The sequence below is a fragment of the Engystomops pustulosus genome, chromosome 2, assembly GCF_040894005.1.
Source record: "Engystomops pustulosus chromosome 2, aEngPut4.maternal, whole genome shotgun sequence".
NCBI classification, from domain to species: domain Eukaryota; kingdom Metazoa; phylum Chordata; class Amphibia; order Anura; family Leptodactylidae; genus Engystomops; species Engystomops pustulosus.
Genome location: NC_092412.1, coordinates 219,386,229 through 219,412,094, shown reverse-complemented (window position 1 = coordinate 219,412,094; position 25,866 = coordinate 219,386,229). Strand labels below are relative to the sequence as shown.

At 40.7% G+C, this 25,866-nt stretch overlaps 1 protein-coding gene across 5 annotated transcripts in view; it reads right to left on the bottom strand.

The window, feature by feature from the left end:
- Positions 1 to 25,866, bottom strand: part of RAP1GAP2 (RAP1 GTPase activating protein 2) — a 517,296-nt gene that overhangs the window by 361,751 nt on the left and 129,679 nt on the right. For 4 of the 5 annotated variants that reach the window (XM_072138202.1, XM_072138205.1, XM_072138206.1 and 1 more), the window contains exon 2: positions 16,464 to 16,499. In XM_072138202.1, coding sequence (XP_071994303.1) covers positions 16,464 to 16,499 — 36 coding nt within the window. Of the gene's footprint in view, positions 1 to 3,403; positions 3,573 to 16,463; positions 16,500 to 25,866 lie in introns of those variants that run through there. The other variant, XM_072138207.1, reaches the window with a different exon arrangement.

Genomic DNA, 25,866 nt, shown 5'->3' with positions numbered 1-25,866 from the left:
AGTAATATAAATAAATCCAGTGCTTTTTAACATATAATTTTACATTACATGGCTCCCTGCCAGCAGCATGTGGTGAGTCCCTGTCAGGCAGCTTAAATTGCAGGAGCCTCCTTAATCCCTCAGCTCCTCTTACTCACTCATGACCAGCCCACTACATCCCTCAGCATCTCCCCTGCTCCCTGAGTGAGGAGGTGGGATTGAGGAGAAGACGACTGTCATTTGAACTGCTCCCCCCCCAGGACTCAACGTAGCTGCTGGCAGGGAGCCAGGTAAAATAATCAATTAAAAATCACAGGATTTATTAATATTTCTGACAAAGGCATTTGTTAAATCAACATTCCATAAGGCTATCAGGAAAATTACCTCCCTGATGACAGGTTCCCTTTAAAAAGATTTCAAGAAAGAATTGTTGTATTTTTAATATTGGCCCAGGGGATACAAACAAGCGATACTTAGCTCTCTAGCACTCCAGTTTGGCATAGCGCCTCCCACCACCACTCTGTTTGTACAAAGGCTCATGGGTGACATGGTGTCAACAGCTAGCATCCACTACAGCCTTATGCTGTGGTCTGTTAAAGGCAGTAGAGGATGTCTGTTGGTGACACTGTCTTACTGCTAAATCTCTGTTTACCTGGACTGCTGGAGAGAGGTAAGCAGAGGGCCGGCACCAGCACTGGGCATAACGGGGCAAGTGCCAGGGCCCAGAGCTGTCGGGAGGGGCACATAAGGCTGTACAACCCCATGGGGTTGAGAGGCGCAGTATCTAATGAATCCATAGGGTGTGAGGGGGTCTTTATATAACATACCCATGAGGAGCTGTATATAAAATAACCATAAGGGGGGTGTTTGCTATGATAAAATAGGGAATATTTTAGGGAACAGGAGACTGTTTAAGTCTCTGAATTTTTAATGCCGTGAATTAGCTGCAAAGGGGCCCACTGAGGCTCTGTCACCCAGGGGCCTACTAAGACCTGGAGCAAATATTGTTTGGTATTTTTATACCCCCCCCCCCCTTCACAGACAAAATTAAAAAAATAATAACATTCTTGGACAAACCCTTTAGGACTTTATTATTGAAACAACATTTTGTATATATATGGCAGTCATAATATGGATGTGGATGGTTGTATCCCACAGCTAGAATACCCAGAGGTCTGCAGTACCTTGGAGGAAAAATGTTCAATTCCCAAACAGAACCTCCGTAGTGGAGATTTTAGTATCCATATCAACAGAATTTCCCCATACACAGTATATGGTGTCCACCATCACCTACATTCTTGGCTGGACATAGGGGATAGAGTTAGTTCTTGTAACCTTTCCCACCTGCCTACAGCATCCATTGAATGGAGAATGTATGAAAAGATGGATCCTTCTTTTTACTGCTTTAAAAGGAAACTGTCAGCAGGTTTTACCCTACTATATATACTACAAGCCCCCTCACCTCCTCAGCTAGGAGATAAAATGCTTTTTCTAGAATTTCCTCTTTAGTGAATTTCACCCGTTTACCAATAAAAAATCTCCCCCTAAGTCAGGCAAATATGACCCTTCTCACCTACTTTTCACATGAGCCAAGTTTAGTCGTTGCACACACCGTATATACATACAGTACCAATACACCTATACAATATATACAGAGACATCCAGCATATACAGATCACATATTCACATCCATACATTTGTTCACTTATACAGACATATGTATATACTAATACTGAGGCAGACATTTTATTTGGGTGTTGGAGATCACAAATATGTCCCATTAGCTGGTGACCACATGGGGGAAGTAGACAGTAAGTAGTAGAGATTAGTGATTCCACTTCTGTCATCCTGCTGTCCCCTCTCCCCCAACATTTCTTGTCTAAGCCGCAGTGTACTGTGGAAGATGTGCACTGTTATATAAATATATAATTTGTCGAACTGTTTGACTTTTTCGGGGATTGGACAGGTACAGGATTTGCGGACACGATTGATTTTTGGCACAGCTGCGCTGGCTTCCATGTCACATGAATTGGGGGGCGTGCCGTAGGACAATCCAACTGATTCAGACTGAGCGCAGGATTTAACTTTCAAATTGTGTCGCAATCCAATGCACTTACATGCACCAGGAAGAAGAAGGTGAATTCTGTCGGACCTGAGTGGGGAAGCGACACATGAAGGATATCGAGCACTCGATCGTAGCGAATCGCGGCACAGTTGGTTATACAGGGAAAATGCACTTTCTGTGAACTCCAACGGACAGGTGAGTAAATGTGCCCCATTATGTTGTGAAATGCGCAGCACAACATGTATATAATAGTACACATCTTCAATTCTTTATTGTGGCAGGTCAAGTGCCGGTCCCCCTGGCACTGCAAGCCCCATAGAAGCTGCTGCCTATTTTTTAACTGCCTCTATGTCCAGTTCTGTAGCTTACAAAACCATAAGATGAGATCTAAATCTTGATGAGATATTATCTTAAATATGGTACATGTTTCTAGGTATTATAAAACCAAAGATAAGGGTTTCTGAAGTGTCAATTCCCCTGCAACCACTAAACTTGATTTATTTCATGTGAAAAGTGGACTCTGAGAAGAGTCATATTTGCCTGAATTTTGGATAGATTTTTTTTTTTGTAAAATGGTGAGATTTCACATATAAGAGATAATTCTAGAAAGGACATTTCATATTCTACCTGAGGGGACTAATAGTTTAGTGGGATCAAATCTGGTGATGGGTTGCCCTTAAGCAAAAATGCAGATAGATGAACATATAAGTGGCCACTTCTCCCTCTTACCAGGTTGGATGAGGGTTGGGTGGCCCATAGGGGCTGGTCCTAGGGGCAGTGCCTCTATCTAAGATTTCATCATTGGAATATTCCCTTTACTGAGAATGCCCTTTAACGCCTCACAGCCCCTTAACCAACTTCTATTAATTTTTTTAGATGACATATTTTGTTATCTGTAGTTTTACATAGGACTTCAATAACTCCAGCGCTACTACATTTGTACTGGACAAAGGTAACCATTCTTTAGAATATACAGGCGTTTCCCTACTTAAGGACACCCGACTTACAGACAGTTACAGACGGACCTCTCTGCCCCCTGTGACTTCTGGTGAAGCTCTGGATACTTTACTTTAGTCCCAGGCTGCAATGATCAGCTGTAAGGTGTCTGTAATAAAGTTTTATTAATAATCCTTGGTCCAATTACAGCAAAAAATTTTGAAACTCCAATTGTCACTGGGATAAAAAAAAGATTTTGTCTGGAACTCCAATTCTAAAACATACAGTTATGACATACAAATTCAACTTAAGAACAAACCTATGGAGCCTATCCTGTATGTAACCCAGGAACTGTCTGTATTCATGTTTCTAATACATTTTCTCATTCGAGTACCTGCTATCTAACAAATAAGAATAACTTACCATAACCTTCTGTACATTGTCTTAGTGGGAATCCTCAGAGTGTAGAATGAAGTTATCCCAGTCCAGAAGCTTTAGTCTCTAACCCTCTGCAGGGTCCTGCAAGTCCAATTACCGGAGTCAGGACGGGAGAGTCGGGCCGGGAGCTTATCGGTTCAGCTGCGCGCCTCACGCGTTTCCATGTTGTTATGTCTACTCATTTTCTCCCATTTCAATTCCCTTAACAGGAATTTTTAACAGGTTGTCATGGGAACTAATGAAAACTGATTTATGAGGAAAAGAAGAAAAAAAGTGCCTAGAAGCCCAGCACCACCTGCATGACTTTATTAATAACAGTATTGGCTGGCAGGATAACAGCAGAGCTGTGGCTGAGGGTGTCAGGGTTTAATTGAATAGGAAACTTATACTCCATGAAAATACCGAAACCGGCAGAACTGATGTATCCCATGTATCACCGATTCTCACTAACTTGGAGCTACTGTATAATAAGTTCCAGGACACAAGAGCTGCAGAGATGCTGCTCTTATATACCAGAGGCCATTACTTAAAGGGGTATTCCCACAAAGACAAGTTTCTTATATGTACTCAGGATAACAAAATAATACATTCTCTAATTCACTGTTATTAACAAGAATACAGCATTTTACAGATATAAGTCCAACCTGTCTCTATCAGTCCTGCTGTACACAATTTCAGTTGCCCCTAGACACGACCTTGGGTCTTAGATACGAGTTTCTCTCTCTCTGCTCCCTGCACTCTAGCCCCGGCCCCCTGCAGTCCAGGACAGAGCTCACTCACTGATGTACAGACATTGGGACACATTTACTGTCTGACTGATTCGGACAGAGCGAGGGATTTAAGTTTCAAATTGTGTCGCAAGCCCAAGCACTTTTATGCACCACTAAAAAGAAGGTGAACTCCAGTGGACCTGAGCGGGGAAGCAACACATGCAGGATATCGGGTGCATGATCTTAGTGAATCGCGGCACAGTGCATAATCATCCGACAATGCACTTTCGGTGAACTCCAGAAGACGGGTAAGTAAACGTGCCCCATTGTGTCATCTGCTAAATTTACCTCTCCTTAATATAAGTGATACAATGTTGCACGTTTGCTCTTCCTGCAAGATAAAAATAACACTGACGTTTTGCCGCTGATGTACACACATTCATTAACAGTTATGCACCTCTTTCTATGTAAAGTAGTTTTTTTTTATTCAGAGACATCTCATTACCTCCAGCAACTGTAATGAAGCCCTGATGTCATCACTCTGTATACTAAACATGTATCACAAAGTGAGGTAGAATACTCCCACCCCATCCCGCTGGCATGTATCCAGGTGGATGGGGTGGGCGTGGCCTTTATCATACGCTGTCACAGGAACACCGTGACCATGATCCATTCATATAGACTTACCACAAAAAAAAAAATACTTTTACTTCTACGTACAAAAAGTGTAGTGAGGTTAAAAATGATGTTGTTTTTACTTGTTTCACAACGATCCTGAGTAATCTCCTCTATTGTTTCCACAGTTCTGCTATCAATGGAAGATGTCTACTTGCTTATGTACAACTATTATTTATGTATTATCTGGACATACTAGCTAGTGAATTCAGTTAATATATTTTCTATTAAAAAGGACCAGTTATTCTTTAGAAAAGTTTAAGTAATGCCTAGTCTTCAAGTACAGGCGGTCCCCTACTTAAGAACACGCTAGTTAAGAACACACTTAAAGACGACCCCTAGTTACAAACGGACCTCTGGATGCTGGTAAGTTACTGTACTTTAGCCTTAAGCTACAATAAACAGCTGTAACAGTTATCACAGGTGTCTGTTATGAAGCTTTATTTTTAATCCTGGTTCTTATAACAACCCAACATTGTCACAGAGACCAAAAAAAATTTGGCTGGGGTTACAATGATAAAATATACAGTTCCGACTTACATACAAATTCAACTTAAGAACAAACCTCCAGTAGCTATCTTTATGCCTGTACTCTCTCAAGAATTGATTTAATCCTAGTAAATGAGAGGGGGTACGGTCTCATTGATAAGGTGGATATAGGAGCAAGGGGGCTTTCGGATCACTCCCCCATGTGGTTGCTGTTGACTAGCAGTGATAATACCGGGATTATATTTTATAAAATTAAGCCTTTCTTGTTTGACTTGGTTAAGGGGGAAAGCAAAATCCGTGAGGATATAGAGATATTCTTGAAGAACTGGAAGGGGGAGCAAGATCAAAGAGTAAGTTGGGACGCATTGAAGGCATATCTGAGGGGCTCGGTGCAGGGTTGTGTGAGTTATTTAAAAAAAAAGGGAAAGGTAAATCTTGCCCAGGCTGAATCGAGGGTATTGGAAATGGAGAAAAAATTTCTAGCAGACCCTACTGAAGGCAACAATAACCAATGGTTAGAGGCTCAGGAATGTTTGAGGCTATTATGCATGGAAAAGGCATCGCTGATATTAAGAGGACAAGCTCGGAGAATGATAGGGGGTCAATATACCTCAATGAAGAGAGTGGCATCCTTAATTAAAAATCAGACCCCTAAGCAGATAATTAGTACCATAAAGGCAAGAGATGGGAAATTATTAAGAACTCAAGTAGATATTCGAAATGAATTTCTGGAATATTTTAAGGATGTATACTCATCCGAGCTCTGTGTAGGGGTGGGGAAAATTGAAGAGGAGTTGGCTAACATCCCAATGCCAAACATCTCAATGGAAGATGTAGCGATGTTGGACGGTCCAATCTCCCTCTCTGAATTAAGTGATGCATTAAACAATTTATCTAAGGGTAAAGCAGTGGGGTCGGATGGAATTCCCCCAGAGGTGTATGCGCAATTTTCTGACCTGCTCTTGCCGGCCCTGTTAGAGGTATTTAATGCTTCCCATGAAAAAGGTAGGCTACCAGACTCAATGAGAGAAGCCCTTATCACCCTGCTTTTAAAAGAGGGGAAAAACGCTCAAGAGCTTGAAGCATATCGGCCGATCTCCCTGCTGAACACTGATTACAAATTACTGGCAAAAATTCTGGCTAATCGGCTACAGAAGGTTATACCGGGTGTGATACACGAAGACCAGACAGGGTTCATGGCAGGGAGATCGGTCCGTAATAATATTTTAAAAACCTGGTGGAATATACAGACACCATGTGAGATAAAGGGCAAGAGGATGTTGGTCTCATTGGACGCGGTCAAAGCTTTTGACCGCGTCGAATGGGACTATATTTGGGCTGTCCTTAAAAGGATGGGATTCGGCCCTCAGTACATTAGATGGGTCAGAGTCTTATATAGCGGGGCTGTAGCGAGAGTAAGCATTAATGGGAGGGCCTCGGCTCCACTAAGTCTATATAGGGGAACAAGGCAAGGGTGCCCCCTATCTCCCCTGCTGTTTGCGGTGGCATTGGAGCCCCTGGCTTGTAGATTAAGAAACGAGGGACTGTTAAGAGGGTTTGTTAGAGGTCCGAATGAGGACAGACTGAATTTATATGCGGACGATATGCTCTTGTTCATGGACCACTCAGGGAACATGCTCCAGTCTGTAATAGATCTCATAGGTGAGCATGGTACCTTGTCCGGTATATCTATAAACTGGAGCAAGTCCTCATATCTTTTGTTGGATGACACTGTTGGAGAAATTCCAAAAACTGGGCAATTGAACAGGGTATCTGAAATGAAGTACCTCGGCATAGTGATTAGCAAGAACTTGAAGGACTATATTAATTTGAATGTGAAGCCCATGTTGAATAAAATAAGACAAAAAATAGGAATATGGAAGAAAATGAATTTGCCAATGGCAGCTAGGTTGGTTATTTGTAAAATGGTAATATTGCCTCAGGTCTTGTTTGTTTTTCAGAATAGTCCAACAGTAATAATGAAAAAAGGCTTTAGGCTGCTTGAGAATCTCCTGAGGGATCTGGTCTGGGGGGGAAAACGGGCACGAATTAGTCTTAAGAAATTATATGCACCAATTGAAAGGGGGGGGTTAGCTCTTCCTGAATTTAATAAATACTTTATTGCTACACAATTACAAAATATTATGGATTGCGACATTATGAAAATTAGGTATGCACTTGGTAGGGATTATGATTTTTTGGAGGGATATAATATATGGAGTGTATTGGAGTCAAGAGTTTTGGCTAAGGAAGAATTTAAGGAACAATATCCACTGTTCACGTTGATGCACTGGGTATGGGAAAAAATTAAATTAGATTTAGGGTGGGAGAGTTTTATAAAAGAAACTCCACTGTGGGGTAACGGGGAGTGGACTCTAGCCCCATTGGATGGGTCAAGGTTTTGGTGTGGAAAAGGGGTGAAATATGTGCACCAGATAGTATACGGGAATAGATTCAAAACATTGGCAGAAATGACACAGGAATTTGAGTTGGAGGATAGGGACTGGTTACGATATGCCCAACTCAGGTTTGCCTTCAATGCGTCTTTAACAAGGGTAGGTTTTAGGGAGACACGACACCCGATCTTACACACAATGAGGTTGCAAAAAAACTCTAAAGGCTTGGTATCAAAATTATGTAAGGGATTGGATAACAATATATTAGAGGGAAATGCACCATATTGTTATGAGAAATGGAAAAAGGACCTACCGGATCTATCAGTAGAGGAATGGAATGACTCATTGTGTATGATAAAACGCTCCACTAAGAACCTATCATATAGGATATCTCAAATATTTTTGGTGCATAGGGTGCACTACACACCAAAAATGTTAAATAAATTCGGTCAATCGGGAAAAGAGAAGTGCCCGAGGTGCGAGCTTGTAGATGCGGATTTAATACATATGATATGGAGGTGCCCAAAATTAGTGCGATATTGGGAAGCCATAATAGAGGGCATCAGAGTGCTCAGTGGTTGTAACGTCCCATATAGTGCTAAAAACTGTATCTTAGGAACAGAAATTGGGCTAATTGGTACAAGAAAAGGTAAACGAGAGGCTATGGAAGGTCTGTTAATGGCACGTAAAATGATATTGTATAATTGGAAAAACAAAGATCCACCTAGGTTTCAAGTGTGGCGAACTAGAATGGACCATATGAGAATGATGGATGCTGATGAAGTTCTTGAAGAGTAAGATGAATTGTTTATGGGAGTAGTGGAATTAGGAAAAGAGAGTATAGACATGGTTAGCTAGGATTCACCAGTCGCTGGGGGGGTGGGCGGGGAGTTGTAAAGGGAATATAATAAAAAAATGTATATTTATATTTATCTGTGAAAGATCACTAATGTATATTCATAAATAAGCTGTTAAGGATTTCTACAATAAGTGTATATTGGAAACGTACAAAGTTTTGTATCTGACAGAGGATGAATTGTACATTTATTGTTGTGTTGTGCTGAATTATAAATAAAAAGAATTTTAATATCTTTATGCCTGTGCCCCATATTCAAGATATTTGACCTAAAAGATTCATGTATGTTTCAGTGTGCAAGCCCTAAAACAACAATGCACAAAGCTTTGATAAACTCAACCAACAGCTCTAACAACATTTCCATAGATCTTTTGCACATGCACCCCATTAAAAGACATCTTCCACCAGAATGAAGGACTGTAAACCAAGCACACTGACATACTGGTGTGTGCCCCCTCTGGCAGGATCTACTCTTCCTTTAAGCTCTTATGTTCTTGTATTTAGAAAAAAAGGCTTTAAATGTTATGCAAATGAGCCAGAGGAGCTCTGGGTTCAACCACTAGCTATGCAGCCTAGAGTCACTAAGGCTCATTTGCATAATTGTATAGCATTTTTTCCATAAAAACATATATAAAAAGAATACAAAAAGAATCAAAAAGAAGAGTAGATCCTGCCAGCAGGGGCACATACCAGTATGTCAGTGTGCTTGGTTTACAATCCTTTATCCTGGTGGTATATTTCCCTTAAAATATTCAGCCCAAATGAAACATTGTGCATGGGGACTAGTATTTTTCAAGGCACATGCTCTAAGAGAGCAATGAAAGTCTTCTCCACATTGTATGGGCTTAGCCTTCACTAAATATGGCTCATAGTACATTTCAGTGACCAAGAAGACTTCTTACATAAATCTCCAAACAAAATAGCATGACAAAGTTATAAGTATAGCTTTTGAAGTAAAAGGTGGTCAACCATCAATAGTTGCTTGCTTCAAGTGAAAATGCTATATCTTCTAAGGGTACATTCCAGGGGAGAGGTAAATACTGCTAGTGCAGGTACACCGGCAAAAGGACGGCCATTTTACTGCACTCAACACTTCTTCCGGCTTTTTGGATGAAAAATGGCCACCGTTTTTATGGTGCCCGCACTAGGAGGATTTCCCTCTCCCCTGGAAGTACCCTTAGAAGATAAAGCATTTTTTACTTGAAGCAAGCAACCCTTGATGGGCGAGTGCTCTGCTACCTCAACGGCTATATTTGTTTGTATTGTAATGAGACATTTTTCTAGGGAGCAGGAGCCGTCTGACTTTGAATAGTCTTTAAAGTGCCAGCCTCTCGCATCTGGATTTTTCACATGTGTCTCATATCACATCAACCTCACAGCTTACACAATAACAGTGTTATATTCCGTGCACGTCAAATCCAACAGGAAGATAATAAGATGACATGGAGCAGGTCAGGACACCTGACTGAACACATTGACATGTCATCTATAACCTGCCATAAGGATTATACTGTCGTTTCTTGTAAGTGGATCATTTCTCAGGATCATTTGTCCTAAAATTAGCCAGATTCTGCAGCCCCTTTATTTGGGGCCCACATAATGTGGTGACAACACAATACACAAGTAATACTTAGCAATGTAATAACTTAAAGTGTTGTACATAAGTGCTAGAAGACTGTGAATGTGGGGTAAACTGTCTGCCGTTCCATAGTCGTGACATTGGTCCATGTATCCACATCCACTAGTTGTGTGTATATATATATGAAAAAAGGAAAAATAGCAGCACAGTCCTTTAGGAACAAGGTGTTATGGGTGCTATCCTCACTCTCACCAGCCAGAGTGCAATCGATATCCAAAAAATGAAAACAGGCAGCACTCCAAAGTAGTGAACAAACTTGGGTGTTTTATTCCACCTCCCGCAATGTTTCGGCTTGACAAAGGCTGAGACTACAGCCGAAACGTTGCGGGAGGTGGAATAAAACAAGATGTGCGAGTATAACTCAACAGTCTTATAGTAGAACAGATTTATCATCCAGCATTAAATTGTTTTATGAATCTTGTACTAGCAGGGTTCATTTTTAACCATTTACTTCAAAATTTGACTTTATTAAATTTATTGCTGTTTTAGCACATATCACTCAGTGTAAAATGGTCAGTGTAAAATCCCAAGGGGTGGGCAGACACTCTATAAGCAGACACATTATGACCCATCTAGTTCTGTGAGCTAAAATTGTGGTTAGATTATCAGGGTACAAGGCTCATTTGGCTTCTGAAGATTGTAATATTATCTGACACACAGAAAGTGAGATGAGACAGATCAAAGATGAGATCCATATTACACACAATGACACAGTCCGCTCTCCCACTTCTCTGCTATTTCACAACACACTGCCAGATCCGCTGTGCCTACCTCCCCCTCCCCAAATAAAGAACCTGTCTGTAGCTTTACACTTCTCACGCTGCTGGCAACAATTCAGTGTCTGTGTATCAGTATGAGCTCCATCCTGGAGGGGGAGGGACCTCTGCAGGGAGCAGAGAGGGACATTAATCTCAGCTCCACGGCCGTTAGACAGAAAACTAAGATGGCTTCCTCGACCCTCACACAGAAGTTACAGAGTCGTGTCTAGGGGTAGCTGCAATTGTATAAGCCAGGACTGATAGAGACAGACTGGAATTATATCTGTGAAATGCTGCATTTTTGTTAATAACAGTGAAATAGAGAATGTGTTTTTGTTATCCTGAGTATATTTAAGAAACTTGCCTTTGTGGGAATACCCCTTTAATAATATGAAGCAGCATAATGAGGTTCAAAAAATGTATTGTGACCCATTACCAACCCCCGAAATGCCTTACAGTATTGAGTAGTGCATTATTAGTTGAATCCATCTTTTTTCCTGGAATTTTTCCACCGTAACATGAACAGTATAAAAGAAGACTGAAAACCTGGCTTACTCATGTGCGACCTATTTCCATTTTAGGTGGAAATCTTCTGTAATGGTAATTAAGAGCTGTACGTATGAGCTTATAATGTAGTTAAGAATTCCTGAAAGTTAACACATTAACATAAATCTGTTTTCAATTTATATGCCGTGTATAATATCATTAATGTGTTTAAGAAATCCGCTGACTTCCAAATGGGAATAAGTAATGCCAGCTTCAACTCTTATTATCTGGCTTCTTAATTAACTTAATTAAATTTGTTGTGCTAGTATACAGCAAGTGAAGTGTAGTAGCAACATAAGCCGACAATGTTTACAGCGAATACTCCTACAAATCCTTTAGCCGCAGCTAAACATTTGTGAACACTCTACAGATCATTCTACATACAGAGAAAAGAGATACAGTCCAAAAGACGCTAACAAGTTCTGTATCTGTTGGATTCTTTGACTTAATGAACTTTGCGTTTTATAAAGAATGTGCCCTGTGCTGTATCATTCCCTATCATCTTTCCTGAGATGATGGTTCAGCATCCTGGACCATCCCTTATGTGATTGCGTATGTGAGCTCGATGCTGCTTTCCTATTACTTCCAAAGTAATGCTTCTCACCCCATCTTCAGGAATTCTCTTTAGAGAGGTCTTTCTCTCAAGGTTCCAGCAAGGCATAGTGTAGCATTTTCCCTGATAACAGGAAAGTAAAGGGAGCTGTATATGTCTATAGTTGATTATTGGCAGACAGTCTAGAAGTAGTAGTTCCATACCAGCAGCGTTTCCTAGCAGTGAGACCTGTCAATCAGGAACAGAGAGGCAGGGCAATGCAGGGAACAATGAATAAGCAGGACTCACTTATTGTGACTGAACTCCCCTCAGGTAAGTTGCATATAAGTTTACAAACTGATTTTTTAACATTTAGGAATAAGGGTAGTGCTTCTTAATCATAGTTTTTTGTATGAAGCATTTATGTCGGGGGCAGGTTCCCTTTAAGTCCAACAAATGCATTTGTCTGTGGTTTTCCCAAAGTACCTTGTTATAGGTGGATTTAAAGGAAATCTACCACAGCTATAAAGTTTTTATAAGCAGCTTTCACATTGCTGGGGTGCTGCATATGATGGAGCTCCAATGCTAAAGCCCTGGAGCGCCCAACAGTAAAGGAGAGCATCTTGGGAACTCTCGCAGTTCAAGACTCCTCTCCTACATGGGAATAGGAGGAAGAGGGAAGAAGTCCCCCTCAAACTGTGAAAGGCATAATTATGCATATATGCATATAATTATGCATATATGGAGCGCCCAAGCTGTTATCAACTATTCTTGGCCACTCCAGGGCTGCGGTGTCCAAGGATTTCAAAAGTCTTTTTCTTCACAAAAGAACCATTCCTGGGCTTCAGCATTACAGCCCCCTCACCTGCAGCACTCCAGCAGTGTGTAAGTGAACGCTGCTCATAACTACTATATAGCTGTGGTAGATTTCCTGTAAAGCGTCGCTCTAAAGGAAATTATTTTATGTGATTCCCTCTTTAGAAACAAACAGAATGATTCCTACGTTGTGCTGCTCGTCCTTTTCTTTCCAAAGTTCTGGCATATTCTGTTTGGAAAGTGTTTGACAAAAATCTTTCTCACCAGAGGTGAAGTGGGCGGAGACTAATGTCTGTCAGAATATGCCCTCAAGCTGAGGCCAGTTAGCTTGCCCACAGATCCCATGATGTATTGTGTTCTCTCTCAAAGTAATTTAGCATTAAATCCATTTAGTTTCCCACAAGTAAATCCACTGAACATTGCACAGTACAGATACAGAATGTACATGGTGACCAGCCTGGCAGCTTCCATCACATGGAGGTGCAGGAAACATGTAATAAGTGGTAAAAATCATTAGTAACCCAATTCCATGCAGTCTATAGCCTGCACTAGGGGTTAATAGATCATATGCACAGAGCTGATACTTCAAATGACAAGGTGGGGGTAGGGCTGCAGCATGAAGTGCAGAGAAAAAAGTTCTGTAGAATCACAGACTGGGATTGAGGGACTGGTAGGGAAATCCTGTATTTCACTATTCTGTGCAGAAGACCTCCTCCTCTGTGAGAAGGGAGCATCAGCCCCTCTCTTCCCATGAAACCGACAAATAAACTATGAAATCAGAGGACTTATCAGCACAGGCAGAGGAAGCAGCTACTGCAGCACTGAGGTAATCGAAGGCTAAATGGGATATAGGTATAGGTTACAGTTACTCTTCAAGGAATGTTTGTGGCCAAATGGCGTAGAATCTGTTTTCTCTATATTAAAAGAACCACTAGTACACACTCAATATAACACCACACCACAGACATAAAATCACCAATAAACATTTAACAATAGAGAAAAAAACATGAGACTTTCAAATTAATACTAGAACATCACCCAGCTAAAAACATTTCTGTCCACCTGTTGCCATGTTCTCATCCTAGAAATGAAGTGTTTTTCCTGTTCTGCATACTCCAACTTTTGGCCATTAGTTTCCGAGGTAAGAGCCCTCTCTAAGCCAAAAAGTGGAGTCATTACAATCAGCAGCTGGCGGGCTACACAAAGGTCTACTCTATAAAAGCAATGAATGAGTCGTCCTCAAGATGAACGGAGCTTTTATAATCCATGCATCATAAATCAGTTGTGCATTATATGACATTGTGCTTCAGATTTCTAGGATGAATGGCAATTACCACGGCTACAAGGACTCCTGGTAAAGCAGATGTAGAACTGATTACATGTTACAACACACCTTGAGGGGCTGGGAGGAGGGAGATATTCAGAATCAGAGACGACCTCCAACAATACAGAGATGACAGCTCCACATATCAAGCTGCCTTGTCTTTGCTGAGCACAAATGACTACTAAATATTGATCTACTGATCTCATAATAGACGTGGAGAGGACCACACAGAACATGTATGTAGCATCAGACTGTAAAAGAGGAAGCCATATATTATTACATGTCCTGGGTAGGAGTTAAAGTGGTTGTTTATGTATCAATTCGTCACTGTTTTCAACATTTTTGTTGTGATAATTATATCACACAGCTCTCATTTGATTGTAACACATCGTGCACCTGTGTGACATCACATGACCAGGGATATAACGAGCCGTGCACCTGTGTGACATAACACGACCAGGTATATAACGAGCTGTGCACCTGTGTGACATCACACAACCAGGGATATATAATGAGCTGTGCACCTGTGTGACATCAAATGACCAGGGATATAACGAGCCGTGCACCTGTGTGAAATCACCTGACCAGAGAAATATAGCGAGCTGTGCACCTGTGTGACATCACATGGCCAGGGATATAATGAGCTGTGCACCTGTGTGACATAACACGACCAGGGATATAATGAGCGGTCCACCTGTGTGACATCACACAACCAGGGATATAACGAGCTGTGCAGCTGTGTGACAACACATGACCAGGGATATAACAAGCCGTGCACCTGTGTGACATCACATGACCAGGAAAATAACGAGACGTGCACCTGTGTGACATTACATGACCGTTTTTTGTCCACAGGAAGTAAACAATGAAGATACATCTTGAATAACACTAAGCAGAGATCTAAAAAACAGTGACTGATAACAAAAGTCTATTCAATAGCAAATAATATCAAATACTATCAATTATTTGCTGTAAGTGGACAACCCCGTCAAGTATTTATGGGTAACATGTTCTAGAAAAGGTGATGCGAAGCATTATATATAATGAGTAGGAAAACATTCAGTATATCTATGGATGCAGTTGGAGGGGGGTGTGGAGGATTAGGTTACATCAGAGGGGCCATGAAGTGTCTCTGTCCCATATAAAATGACCCCTATAAACAATACATTATAGTTAAAGTGCCTGGTAAAGATTTACCAATAGGGTCCAGTACATTCAACTTACGCCCATTATAATATCTTGTAGTTGACGTACTAAATCATTGGTGGTTCTACTTAGGGATCATCAGGCATCGCTACATTTACAGTACAACAGTGAAAGTTAGGCCATATTCACATATGGTTTCTATATTATCACAATATTAAAATATAGAAATCATTCTAAATAACTGCACAAGTTTTTAGGAAGGCCTGATAAAGAGGATGAATGGCATAAAAATATAAGTGTTAAAAATATATTCTGCGGAAGGACTATGATCTCAGAAATACTGATGGTATGACCCCCTATAGCAGTGATGGCGAACCTTTTGGAGTATTGGGGTCCGAGTTCACCAATACAATAGAAAGATGATGGAGAAATTTGGATTGTAGCTTCCTTCCAGGGTCTACTGAAGAGAAAGAATCAGGGGACCCAGAGCAGGAGCTACAACGACAACTCATATCTATCCACACCTTCTCACTCCTCCTTTAGTTCTGGCAGCCAAGGATATTGCTTAAAAATGGCGCTGAGCATGGCGCATCCTGGGCTCTATTGGACCACAGGAGGAAGCCCTGAGTCCTGTCTGGCAAACTCTGTGTTGGGGTGAAGGCCTGAGTGCCCACATAAAGGGCTCTGAGTGCCACCACTGGCACCCGTGCCATTGGTTCGCCATCACTGCCCTATAGAGTCTTGCATAAAGAGACTAAAGGATTTGAGCAAGACTAGATCCATAAAAACTGATGTTAATTCACTAAGATGTTTGGAACAACCTCCCTGCGGTCTATGTAGATACTGTTTTGAAAGAAATGTGTGATCACCACATTAATAATGATTCGCTTTACATTTTTCTTTTGTTCATGAACTTTGTATTTAACTATTTGATAATAATTAGCTTTTAACTGTACTATAAAAGTTTTCTTACATAGCAGGTGTTGGGAAAATTAGGCAAAAAACTTCTGCATAGTAATACATTGGTATGTATAACCTGCATACGTTTCCTCTTGAGGTCTACAATATGTTTATGATACAACACAACCCAAGCTCTAAGAAAATGAACTGCAATCAATCAAATTAACAAAACCTCTTAAAGAAAAAAGAATGACTTACTTGACTTTCAAGCTGGCCAGCATCGCTTTATCAATCCTGCAAGAATAAAATCGGTAAAGCAATTAATTATTCAGCTTTCACTTACTGTACACAAAGCTTTAACACGCATTGATTTAGGGATCAGATGGAGTTGTCACCGCTAAAATCTCCGGCTGATTGATCACTCTATAATGCAGAGCGACTTCATCAGCAGGAGCATAAAACTGGGGCATAGATGGCAGGGAAGGAAAACTTTCCAATTTTTATGGCTCCTGAATAATCTGTAATGCCAGACTATGGAGATTATACATTAAAAGTGCTTACACTGCAAGTAATATGTCAGTCAGGTACTAAATATCACTGTATGTATGAGCTGCAATGGGCCACAGTGCCAGGGGCCTGGCCTCATCACCGGAACACAAACTATTTGGAGGCCGTGGAGTTTCTAAATGAGATGATCTCCTCCTGGTCATCAGGGTGCACTCGGTATAAGCCCAGCCAATTTACTGGGGCTGAGGATGCCAAGTATTGGTGCCCTGTCATCTACCCTGTTATCCAGGTGTTTTACGCCTTTACTGCTTTTAATCACCAGATATAAATATTAACGCTTTTACTGCCAGAGACCAATGATGGCAGTGATGGCAAACCTAATAGAGACCGATTACCCAAAACACAATTAGTTATCACAAAGTGTCCGCGAAAGGAAGAATTACAGGGCCCACAGCAGAAGCTCGAATGATAATCCAGCCCGATCCATACCTTCTCCATACCTTCTCCTTCTGAACTGCCAGATATCAAAGAATGTGTTGCTTTAAAATAGTACAGATCACAGCACATCCCTGGCGGCCTGAGTCTCCAGGCGGAGGCCATAGGTCCTGCCTAGTGAACTGTGTGCTGGAGGGGTGGCCTGGGTGCCCACAGAGAGGTCTCCGAGTGCCACCTCTGACACCACTGACCTATGGTGCAAAATGAATACGTGCAATACACAAACAGTGCAATGCCCCTAAACCCCTTTAGTCTATAAACTTTCTTAGAAACCAGAGAAAACTATTATGAGAAGGTTATAACACCTGACTTCTGGATAGTTTACTATAAACAGTTATTTGTGTACCGATAACACGTCTCAAGACACAAAACCGCCCTCAAATTACAGCCATACCTAGATTCCTGGACTAGTCTTTGGTATGTGTGATAGTAACAAGTACTTTACTCAACAAAACATCAAAAGTAAATATATAAGGTATCAAGTTACTCAAAATGAAAAAAGAAATAAAAATACACAACATGATTAGATTTTTTTACTGTAGTTTTACAGAATTTTCTCTATTTCTTAAAGGGCACATTTCACACTGTAGAACCAGGCATAGCAGAGAAAGGGGGTGATACATAGAAACACTACAAAATTATAAATAGAATTAAGTAGGAGGGTAACTTTTTAAAGTCTTTGAATGGGTGCCTAGAAGCTTAACTTTATTTTTTTTTCAATTTTAATCCCCCATCATGAGTCTATTTCAAATAGGAGGGATATGGATGAAAGAGAAAAAGATAAACTTCCATCTCACTTTTCTTTTTATCTAAAAAAGCCAGTTTGATTATAAAAACACTTTAGCAATGTGTACACTATTGGGGACATGGGGGAACCAGAAAAAGGGCTCCTGATGACAGAAAAGGGAGATACGGCTCACCGCTAGTATATCTACATTCTTAGTAGAGGAACGGCTGGGTGCACGGAATCCTGCTACCCGGTCTTACTTGTAGAAAACACAAAAAATTGAAGGTTCCAGAATCCCAAAATGTGGGGAAAAAACTGTTAAAACATATTAAAAAATGTATTGGGTCTTAAAAACATATCTGCAAATGTTCACATGGACACAAAGACATGTCTACAGAAAAAAAACTGCTGCGGTGACAGGTTCCCTTTAAATAAGGAAGAAAGGTAAAGAAGGAGACAGGAACAGATTTCTATCTTTCATTAAAGGAATTAACAGTACAAAGTTTATTATGATCATCTAACTATTGATTTACAGAATTCTTTCCAAAGTTTTAATGTTAAAATAGTCAAATTCTTAGGTAAGTTTATTTAATATACTTCATATGAACAATACAAAGTTGTAGAGGGTGGATATTGTCAGGGACAGAGGAAGTGGACCCACTGAACCAATCAGACCAATGACGTGAGCCAACACCTGTGGCACATGGTTTTAACCAGAGCGCCCGCAAAGCGGGTTGGACTTTTGCACCTGTCGCCCAGGCCCTGTCGCTCCACAGGTGCCTCTTTGCAAAATCACCAGAGAGAGACAAAGTCATGGTCAGGCAGCAGGTCAGGACGAGTGGCTCAGGATCGGCGGGCACATGCACCGAAGCACAGCCACTGATGCTGGAGAGAGGGAAGGTGAGTGAGGCTGTGGCCAGGCTCCCGAGACACACCAATGCACACGGGTCATGGGCCGCAGGAGCATCCGTGACAGATATTTTACTAAATATCCCAAAACTCAGTCTAGAATCTTTAAAATGTGTTCAATAAAATAAAACTATACCTAAAGGGGATTTGCTGAGTGCCAGTAAAATAGTAAATAGTAATTTCCTTCTTCCATGTCACAACGTTACTGGTGCTACTCAATCCATGCTGCTTTCTAATTCCTGGGTGTCTCCTTGCACCTCAGAAAACACTAGAAGGACATACACAAATAATCACTGGCTGAATAGTGTCACTCTGATCAGTAAGTGGCTGAGCCACCTATGCTAATGTTTCCTGTGGTTTCAGGAGACACGCAGAAAGTGAAGTGGACAGCATGGTGGCTCAATGGTTAGCACTACAGCCTTTCAGTGCTGGGGTCCTAGGTTAAAATCCCATCCAGGTCAACATCTGCAATGAGTTTGTAAGTTCTATCCATGTTTGCATGGGTTTCCTCCAGGTCCTCTGGTTTCCGCCCACTCTCCAAAACATACTGGTAGATTGTGAGCCCCATTGGGGACAGGGACTGATGTGGTGTGCAGCGCCATGTAATCTGTGTGCTATATAAATAAAGGAATAATTATGAAGTGAGAACAGAACAGCAGGCCACTGAGTAATAATTTATTAAATACTGGTTTCCTTCAAAGTCCTTTGAAGTATCAAATAAGCCCTTTAAGTAAAATAAGGATATAATCAAAATGTTAAAATATAAATTATAAATCCCTAAAATTACAAACTACAGTCACTCCGCTACAGTAACTCTGAAACAGAATTTTACAGTAAAGATTGGAAAAAAATTATTCAATTTGTCAGAGTTCTTGGGGCATAACACCGACACATAAATAGAAATGTAGTATTCCACTGCGCTCACCCTTCATAGCAGAAATAGTTGTAGAAACGCTGTTTTCCAGATTACAGTAATCCCTACATCAGAATGCAGCAATCGCTTCTCATGTAAATCCAGGACGGCTACAGAAAGGGAGCACATTCTCACCGCTGTGGAATCAAGGGCAGCGTGTTTTTCATTGCACACGGTGACCTCAGGCTTATTGGTGACCACTTGGCTGCGGAAACCCAATTCATGAGCTCCCTGCAAGCAGTTCTTATCCTGATATTACTTTCAGAGCAGTCTGGTACTTGACACTTCTATTTCTAATGTAATGCATTGACTTAGCAACAACAACTCAAACCCAACCTCTTGACTAGTGGGCTGTGCTGGAAAGTGATTTGCCTCTTTCTTGACAACAAAAAAATGCATTGATACATAGACTCTCTATTCTTTTATTCCTTAACATTGACCCCAAATAACCCTCACACCCCTGCCAGCTGTGACAGTACATATTCCAGGGGAATTAAAGGGGTTGTCCACTTTCAGCAAATAATTGATATTGTTTGTGTAGGGAAACGTTATACATTTATCCAGTATACTTTCTATATCAATTCTAGATATATTCTAGATCTCTGCTTGCTGAACTGCTACAGAAATGTTCTATGTTAACTTCCAGTGGATAGAAACCTGTCTCTGGTCTTGTGATGGACACGTAGGTGCATGAGCCACGAGTATCACCGAAAGTAATCAGAGACGTGTGACGGCTCGTGCACCTGCATTTCCACCACAACAGTGGTCCCAAATCTTTTTTGTAGGGACCGGTGGGCATTGGTAGGTGTTCTAGCCAAAAATGTATGGCTTTTATTGTTCGAAGAAGCGCCCTTTCCCCCACACTTATATTGGCCCATTTCCTGTTCGTTGCCTTTGCTTCCATTGTCCATTGATTTCTTTTTTTTAGACCATGGACAGATTACTATCCAGTGAAAGTAAACATTTCTATGGCAGAACAGGAAGCAGAGATCTAGAAAACTGTGAGCAATTGATATGGAAAGTATATTAGAAAATTGTATGACTTCTCATTACACAAACCATATCAATTATTTGCTGAAAGTGGACAACCCCTTTAATATTAAAAGAAGAGGTGATATTTGCCCTTTCATTCCCCCATTTCCTGAAAGTTTGTCAAATTTTCCATAAAGTATCTAAATCTTCAACATCTCCAGCGACATTGACTTTAAAAAGTCCCAAGATAAAAAAAAATGTTCCCACTAGACGTTTTGTACCCAGCAGCTACCTAGATAGACGGCAATTACCCAGTGCTTTAGCAATGGATAATTCTACGGTCGCAGAGCGCTCTATTTTTCACACAGATCTCTAAGCTCATTAATTATCAATGATTACAGAGGGGGACTTTCTTCTATTATAAAGAATGGGTGGTAGCTCTTGTATACATGACACCTGCTCTGTGGTTTGCTATAGCGCCCATTGTACTGGATATTGTGACTCAGAGCCAGGTCATAGGATTGCTATGTTCCACCTGCAAATTTAGTTTCTGATGCCAAGCGTGGTCAGGATTTTTCCAAATTAGACCTACAGAGCAGTGGAATGCTTGCTATAATACCCCAGGCGTGACTGAAGAAAGTCATACGCATCACATTAATAGGAAGCATGCATATTCAACGACTGAATGATGTGCGTTGCAGTATTATTTCACTTCAATTGACATGTGAAAATCAGATAAGTTATTGCTAATGTTTTATATACAGAGTGGAGACTCGACAAAGATTAATTGCACCTCCCCTGTAAAAAACTGGTCTTTTTGCATTGGAAAGTGAAGTTATTCTTTATAATAACTATATACATTGACGTATACACACTCCTTTCACCATAACCACTTCACTTCCATATCAGGGGTTGGAGGGACCTGCAGATTTGTGAGGTTTTTTTTAATGAATTCCAAATTGTGTCTATTCTATTTTACTCTTTTAATGACCTGTGCTATACATGAACATCATGCAGTTGTTAACCCCTTACAGGGTTAGCCCTCTGCATACTGAAAGTATTTATGTGTGTAAATGAATGCAGCACTTTGTACCATATTTATGTAAAGGTTAATGCAATGGAAATATAATGATATAATGTTTTAAGAGTGCTCCTGTATCTAGCTCTTTCTATTTACTACTCGTTATGACACCACCACATGTAGTTTTTAATTTTTGTCTACCAAGAGTGTCCACCAAATGAGTCCGGTGCTGGTGGTCACACATGCTCCAAAGCAGAGTTCACAATAAAGTCATTCCTAAAGGTACAGCTGGCGTACTCAATATCTCAGGACCAATGGTTTAGATACTCTTGTGTATGGGTATTGGAGTAATTCCTACTGTTGTGCACATTTCATACATAAGAACATGAGTGCTCTCTATACCCCAAAAGATATTTTTTTTTCTTTTTTTATCTTTGCTACTCCCTAAGATGAGTAGCCTCATAGATAAATGCATCTGCCATTGTGAATCTGAAAGTGGTGTGTCATAGCTAGGCCTGCTTGGATTTCCACTTCCCAGTTACTAATGTAAAAGTTTGGATGTTTGTACTTCTCATGCATCTTCTATCAAGATACAGTACTAAACAATTCAGACTGCTGAGGTTTTGTTTTTGTTTTATGTCAACAGGCTGTAAAGCACAATTAAAAATCCACAAAAATGATTTTAAAATACCCACAGTCCCTCACTTTATTTCCTCCTTTGCATTGCCTTCATTTTGTTATCATAGTTAAAGGACATCTACCATCAGATTACCTGATGGTAGAAGACTAATACATTATGAAGTCAGAGACAGGCCAACATGGACACAAGGACACATAGGGAGTCGAAACAGAACCAGGTCAAAACCAATATGGCCGCAAAGCACAGAATCAAACTTCTAGAGGGAGGTTGAGTAAACAAAGCAGCGGTGGGATACACAGAATAGCAAAGTAATAACTAGCATTAATAGGAAAAGGTATGAGGAGACTAGTAGAACCAGCAAGATGTAATGGAACTACGTAGGTATATAAAGGAATTCCTGGAAGCCACCCCCCAGCAACTAACTGAATCGGCCATTTAACAGTCTAGTAATCCTTGGTGGAAAGGGATGCACCGCATGAGGCTCAATCAATGGGTGTGGCTTAATTAATCCCAACACAGCAGCAACCTTAGCCTGTTCACACACACACAAAACACAAAGGAAAATCAATGGCACTTAAGCGGCACTATGTGGGCAGAGGAAGACTTTGGCATGGATGTTACAGTTTGTCTTTATGAATCCTAAGTAAATCAAATATACTGAACATCAGTACTCTCTTTTATGTGGTGTTTCTCTGTGTAGTATTCTCAATCCATTGGAAGCTAGTATGTTGACACAGCACACACTAGTTTGTAGATCAAAGTGTCGTCAAGTGCCATAAGAACAAAGAGACTTCACCAAATCAAATACACATTTCCAGTGTTTAGTAGACAGTGTAATAAAAAACAGATTAATGGAAGTTATGCAACTTTTCGCTAAATTCCTGACCTTTGTCAAGCACAATCTGTAAGGAGGGTGGTAAGAGGCCACAAGATGACAGACAAGACAGTGAGCCCTAAGCTGAATCACCAAAGCTGTCACCTACCTACTTACTGGCCCCACCCTTAGCTGAGCAACCAAAGCTGTCACCTACCTACTTACTGGCCCCACCCTAAGCAGTGGGCAGTTACTAGGAGCTGTTGACTTCCTAGGTCACAGTGCCGACACGAAACAAGACTGACAAACAAACAACACAGAAAGTGGGGCCAGGGGTCCGAGTCACAACACGATAGCGGGTACAGTAACCTGTATAACTAAATAAACCTAAATAACTAATTTCAAGTTCAAATAAAGTTACAGTTTATGCAACATCAATCTGGAATTAGACTTTCTGGGCTCAGAAACCCAACTCCATTGGCATAGGCTCTGTTTCTGTTTATAAGGTGTATTCATGTGCACCAATTCTTCTAAAGTTTAGAAATTATGAAAAAATGTAAAAATTATTTATTTTACTTTTAATGATCACAGTACACCAAAAATGTATTTTTATTATGTCAAACAGATAGCATAACTAAAAATACATATACATCAATACATCATATACTACAATGTATGGAGGTGCGTGTCTAGTCTGTCTTAGGTAAAAGCAGATGACTAGATAAAACGTAAGAAAATATAATGTCCCAAATATATACAGGAAGTCCCCAGGTTACCTACAAGATATGGTCTGTAGGTTTGTATCATAGTATCATAGTATATAAGGCTGGAAAAAGACGCCATCAAGTCCAACCTTTAAGAATTAAATTAATGTTTTATCCCCATAACCCGTGATATTTTTCCTCTCCAGAAAGGCATCCAGGCCTCTCTTGAACATGTACATAGAGTCCGCCATAACAACCTCCTGCGGCAGAGAGTTCTATAGTCTCACTGCTCTTTCAGTAAAGTACCTTTGTCTACGTTGATGGTAAAATCGCCTCTCCTCTAGGCGTAGAGGATGCCCCCTTGTCCTGGTCACAGGCCTAGGTATAAAAAGATCTTTGGAGAGATCCTTGTACTGCCCGTTTAGGTATTTGTACACTGTAATGAGGTCTCCCCTCAGCCGTCTTTTTTCTAAACTGAATAATCCCAAATTTTGTAATCTGTCATTGTATTCTAGTCCCCCCATTCCCCTAATAATCCTGGTTGCTCTCCTATGCACCCGTTCCAGCTCTACTATATCCTTTTTATACACTGGTGCTCAAAACTGTACACAATATTCCATGTGTGGTCTGACCAGGGATTTGTATAAGGGCAAAACTATGTCTTTATCATGAGAATCTATTCCTCTCTTGATACATCCCATTATTTTATTTGCTTTAGCAGCAGCCGCCTGGCTCTGGTCACTAAAATTAAGTTTACCGTCCAGCAATATTCCCAAGTCCTTTTCAGCTCCAGTTTTACTAAGTAATTGACCGTTTAGAACATAATTATACTTTTTGTTTCCATGGCCCAAGTGCATAACTTTACATTTATCTACATTAAACCTTGTCAACCATTTCTCTGCCCACTACTCAAGCTTCCACAAATCCTTCTGTAATTCTAAACTATCGAACTCAGTATTTATTACTTTACACAGCTTAGTATCATCTGCAAATATTGAAACTTGACTGTGTAAACCCACTACAAGGTCATTAATAAAAATATTAAAAAGAAGTGGCCCCAATACTGACCCCTGTGGCACTCCACTGGTAACATCAACCCAATCTGAGAATGTGCCATTAATGACCACCCTCTGTTTTCTATCACTAAGCCAATTACTTACCCAGATACACAGATTTTCTCCTATTCCCAGCAGTCTCATTTTATATACCAACCTTTTATGCGGCGCGGTGTCAAATGCCTTTGAAAAGTCCAGATATACAACATCCACAGCGTCCCCCAGATCCAGTCTTGAACTTACCTCCTCATAGAGACCAATCAGATTAGTCTGACAGGACCGATCTCTCATAAACCCATGCTGACGTTGGGTTATAAGGTTGTGCACAGTGAAATACTCCAGGATAGCATCTCTAACAAACCCCTCAAATATTTTCCCCACCACAGCAGTTAGACTCATGGGTCTGCAGTTTCCAGGATCGCTATTTGATCCTTTTTTGTATATTGGTACCACATTTGCTATGTGCCAGTCCTGTGGAACATAACCACTCCTCAGTGAATCTTCAAATATTAAAAATAACGGTCTGTCTATCACGGTACATAGTTCACGCAGAACGCGGGGGTGTATGCCATCTGGCCCCGGTGATTTATCTATCTTAGTGGTTGCGAGGCGGCGCCGTACCTCTTCCTGGGTTAAACTGTTGACATTCCAAAAAGAATTTACATTATTCCTCATTGTGTCTTCCATCAGGGGATTTTCCTGGGTAAAGACAGTTGAGAAGGCGACATTCAGTAGATTGGCCCTTTCCTCATCTCCTCCCACCATGACCCCCATGTTATTTCTAAGGGGACCCACAATCTCTGTTTTTAGTTTCTTATCATTTATATACTTGAAAAATAATTTGGGATTATTTTTGCTCTCCCTGGCAATATTTCTCTCAGTCTCTATTTTTGCGGCCTTTATC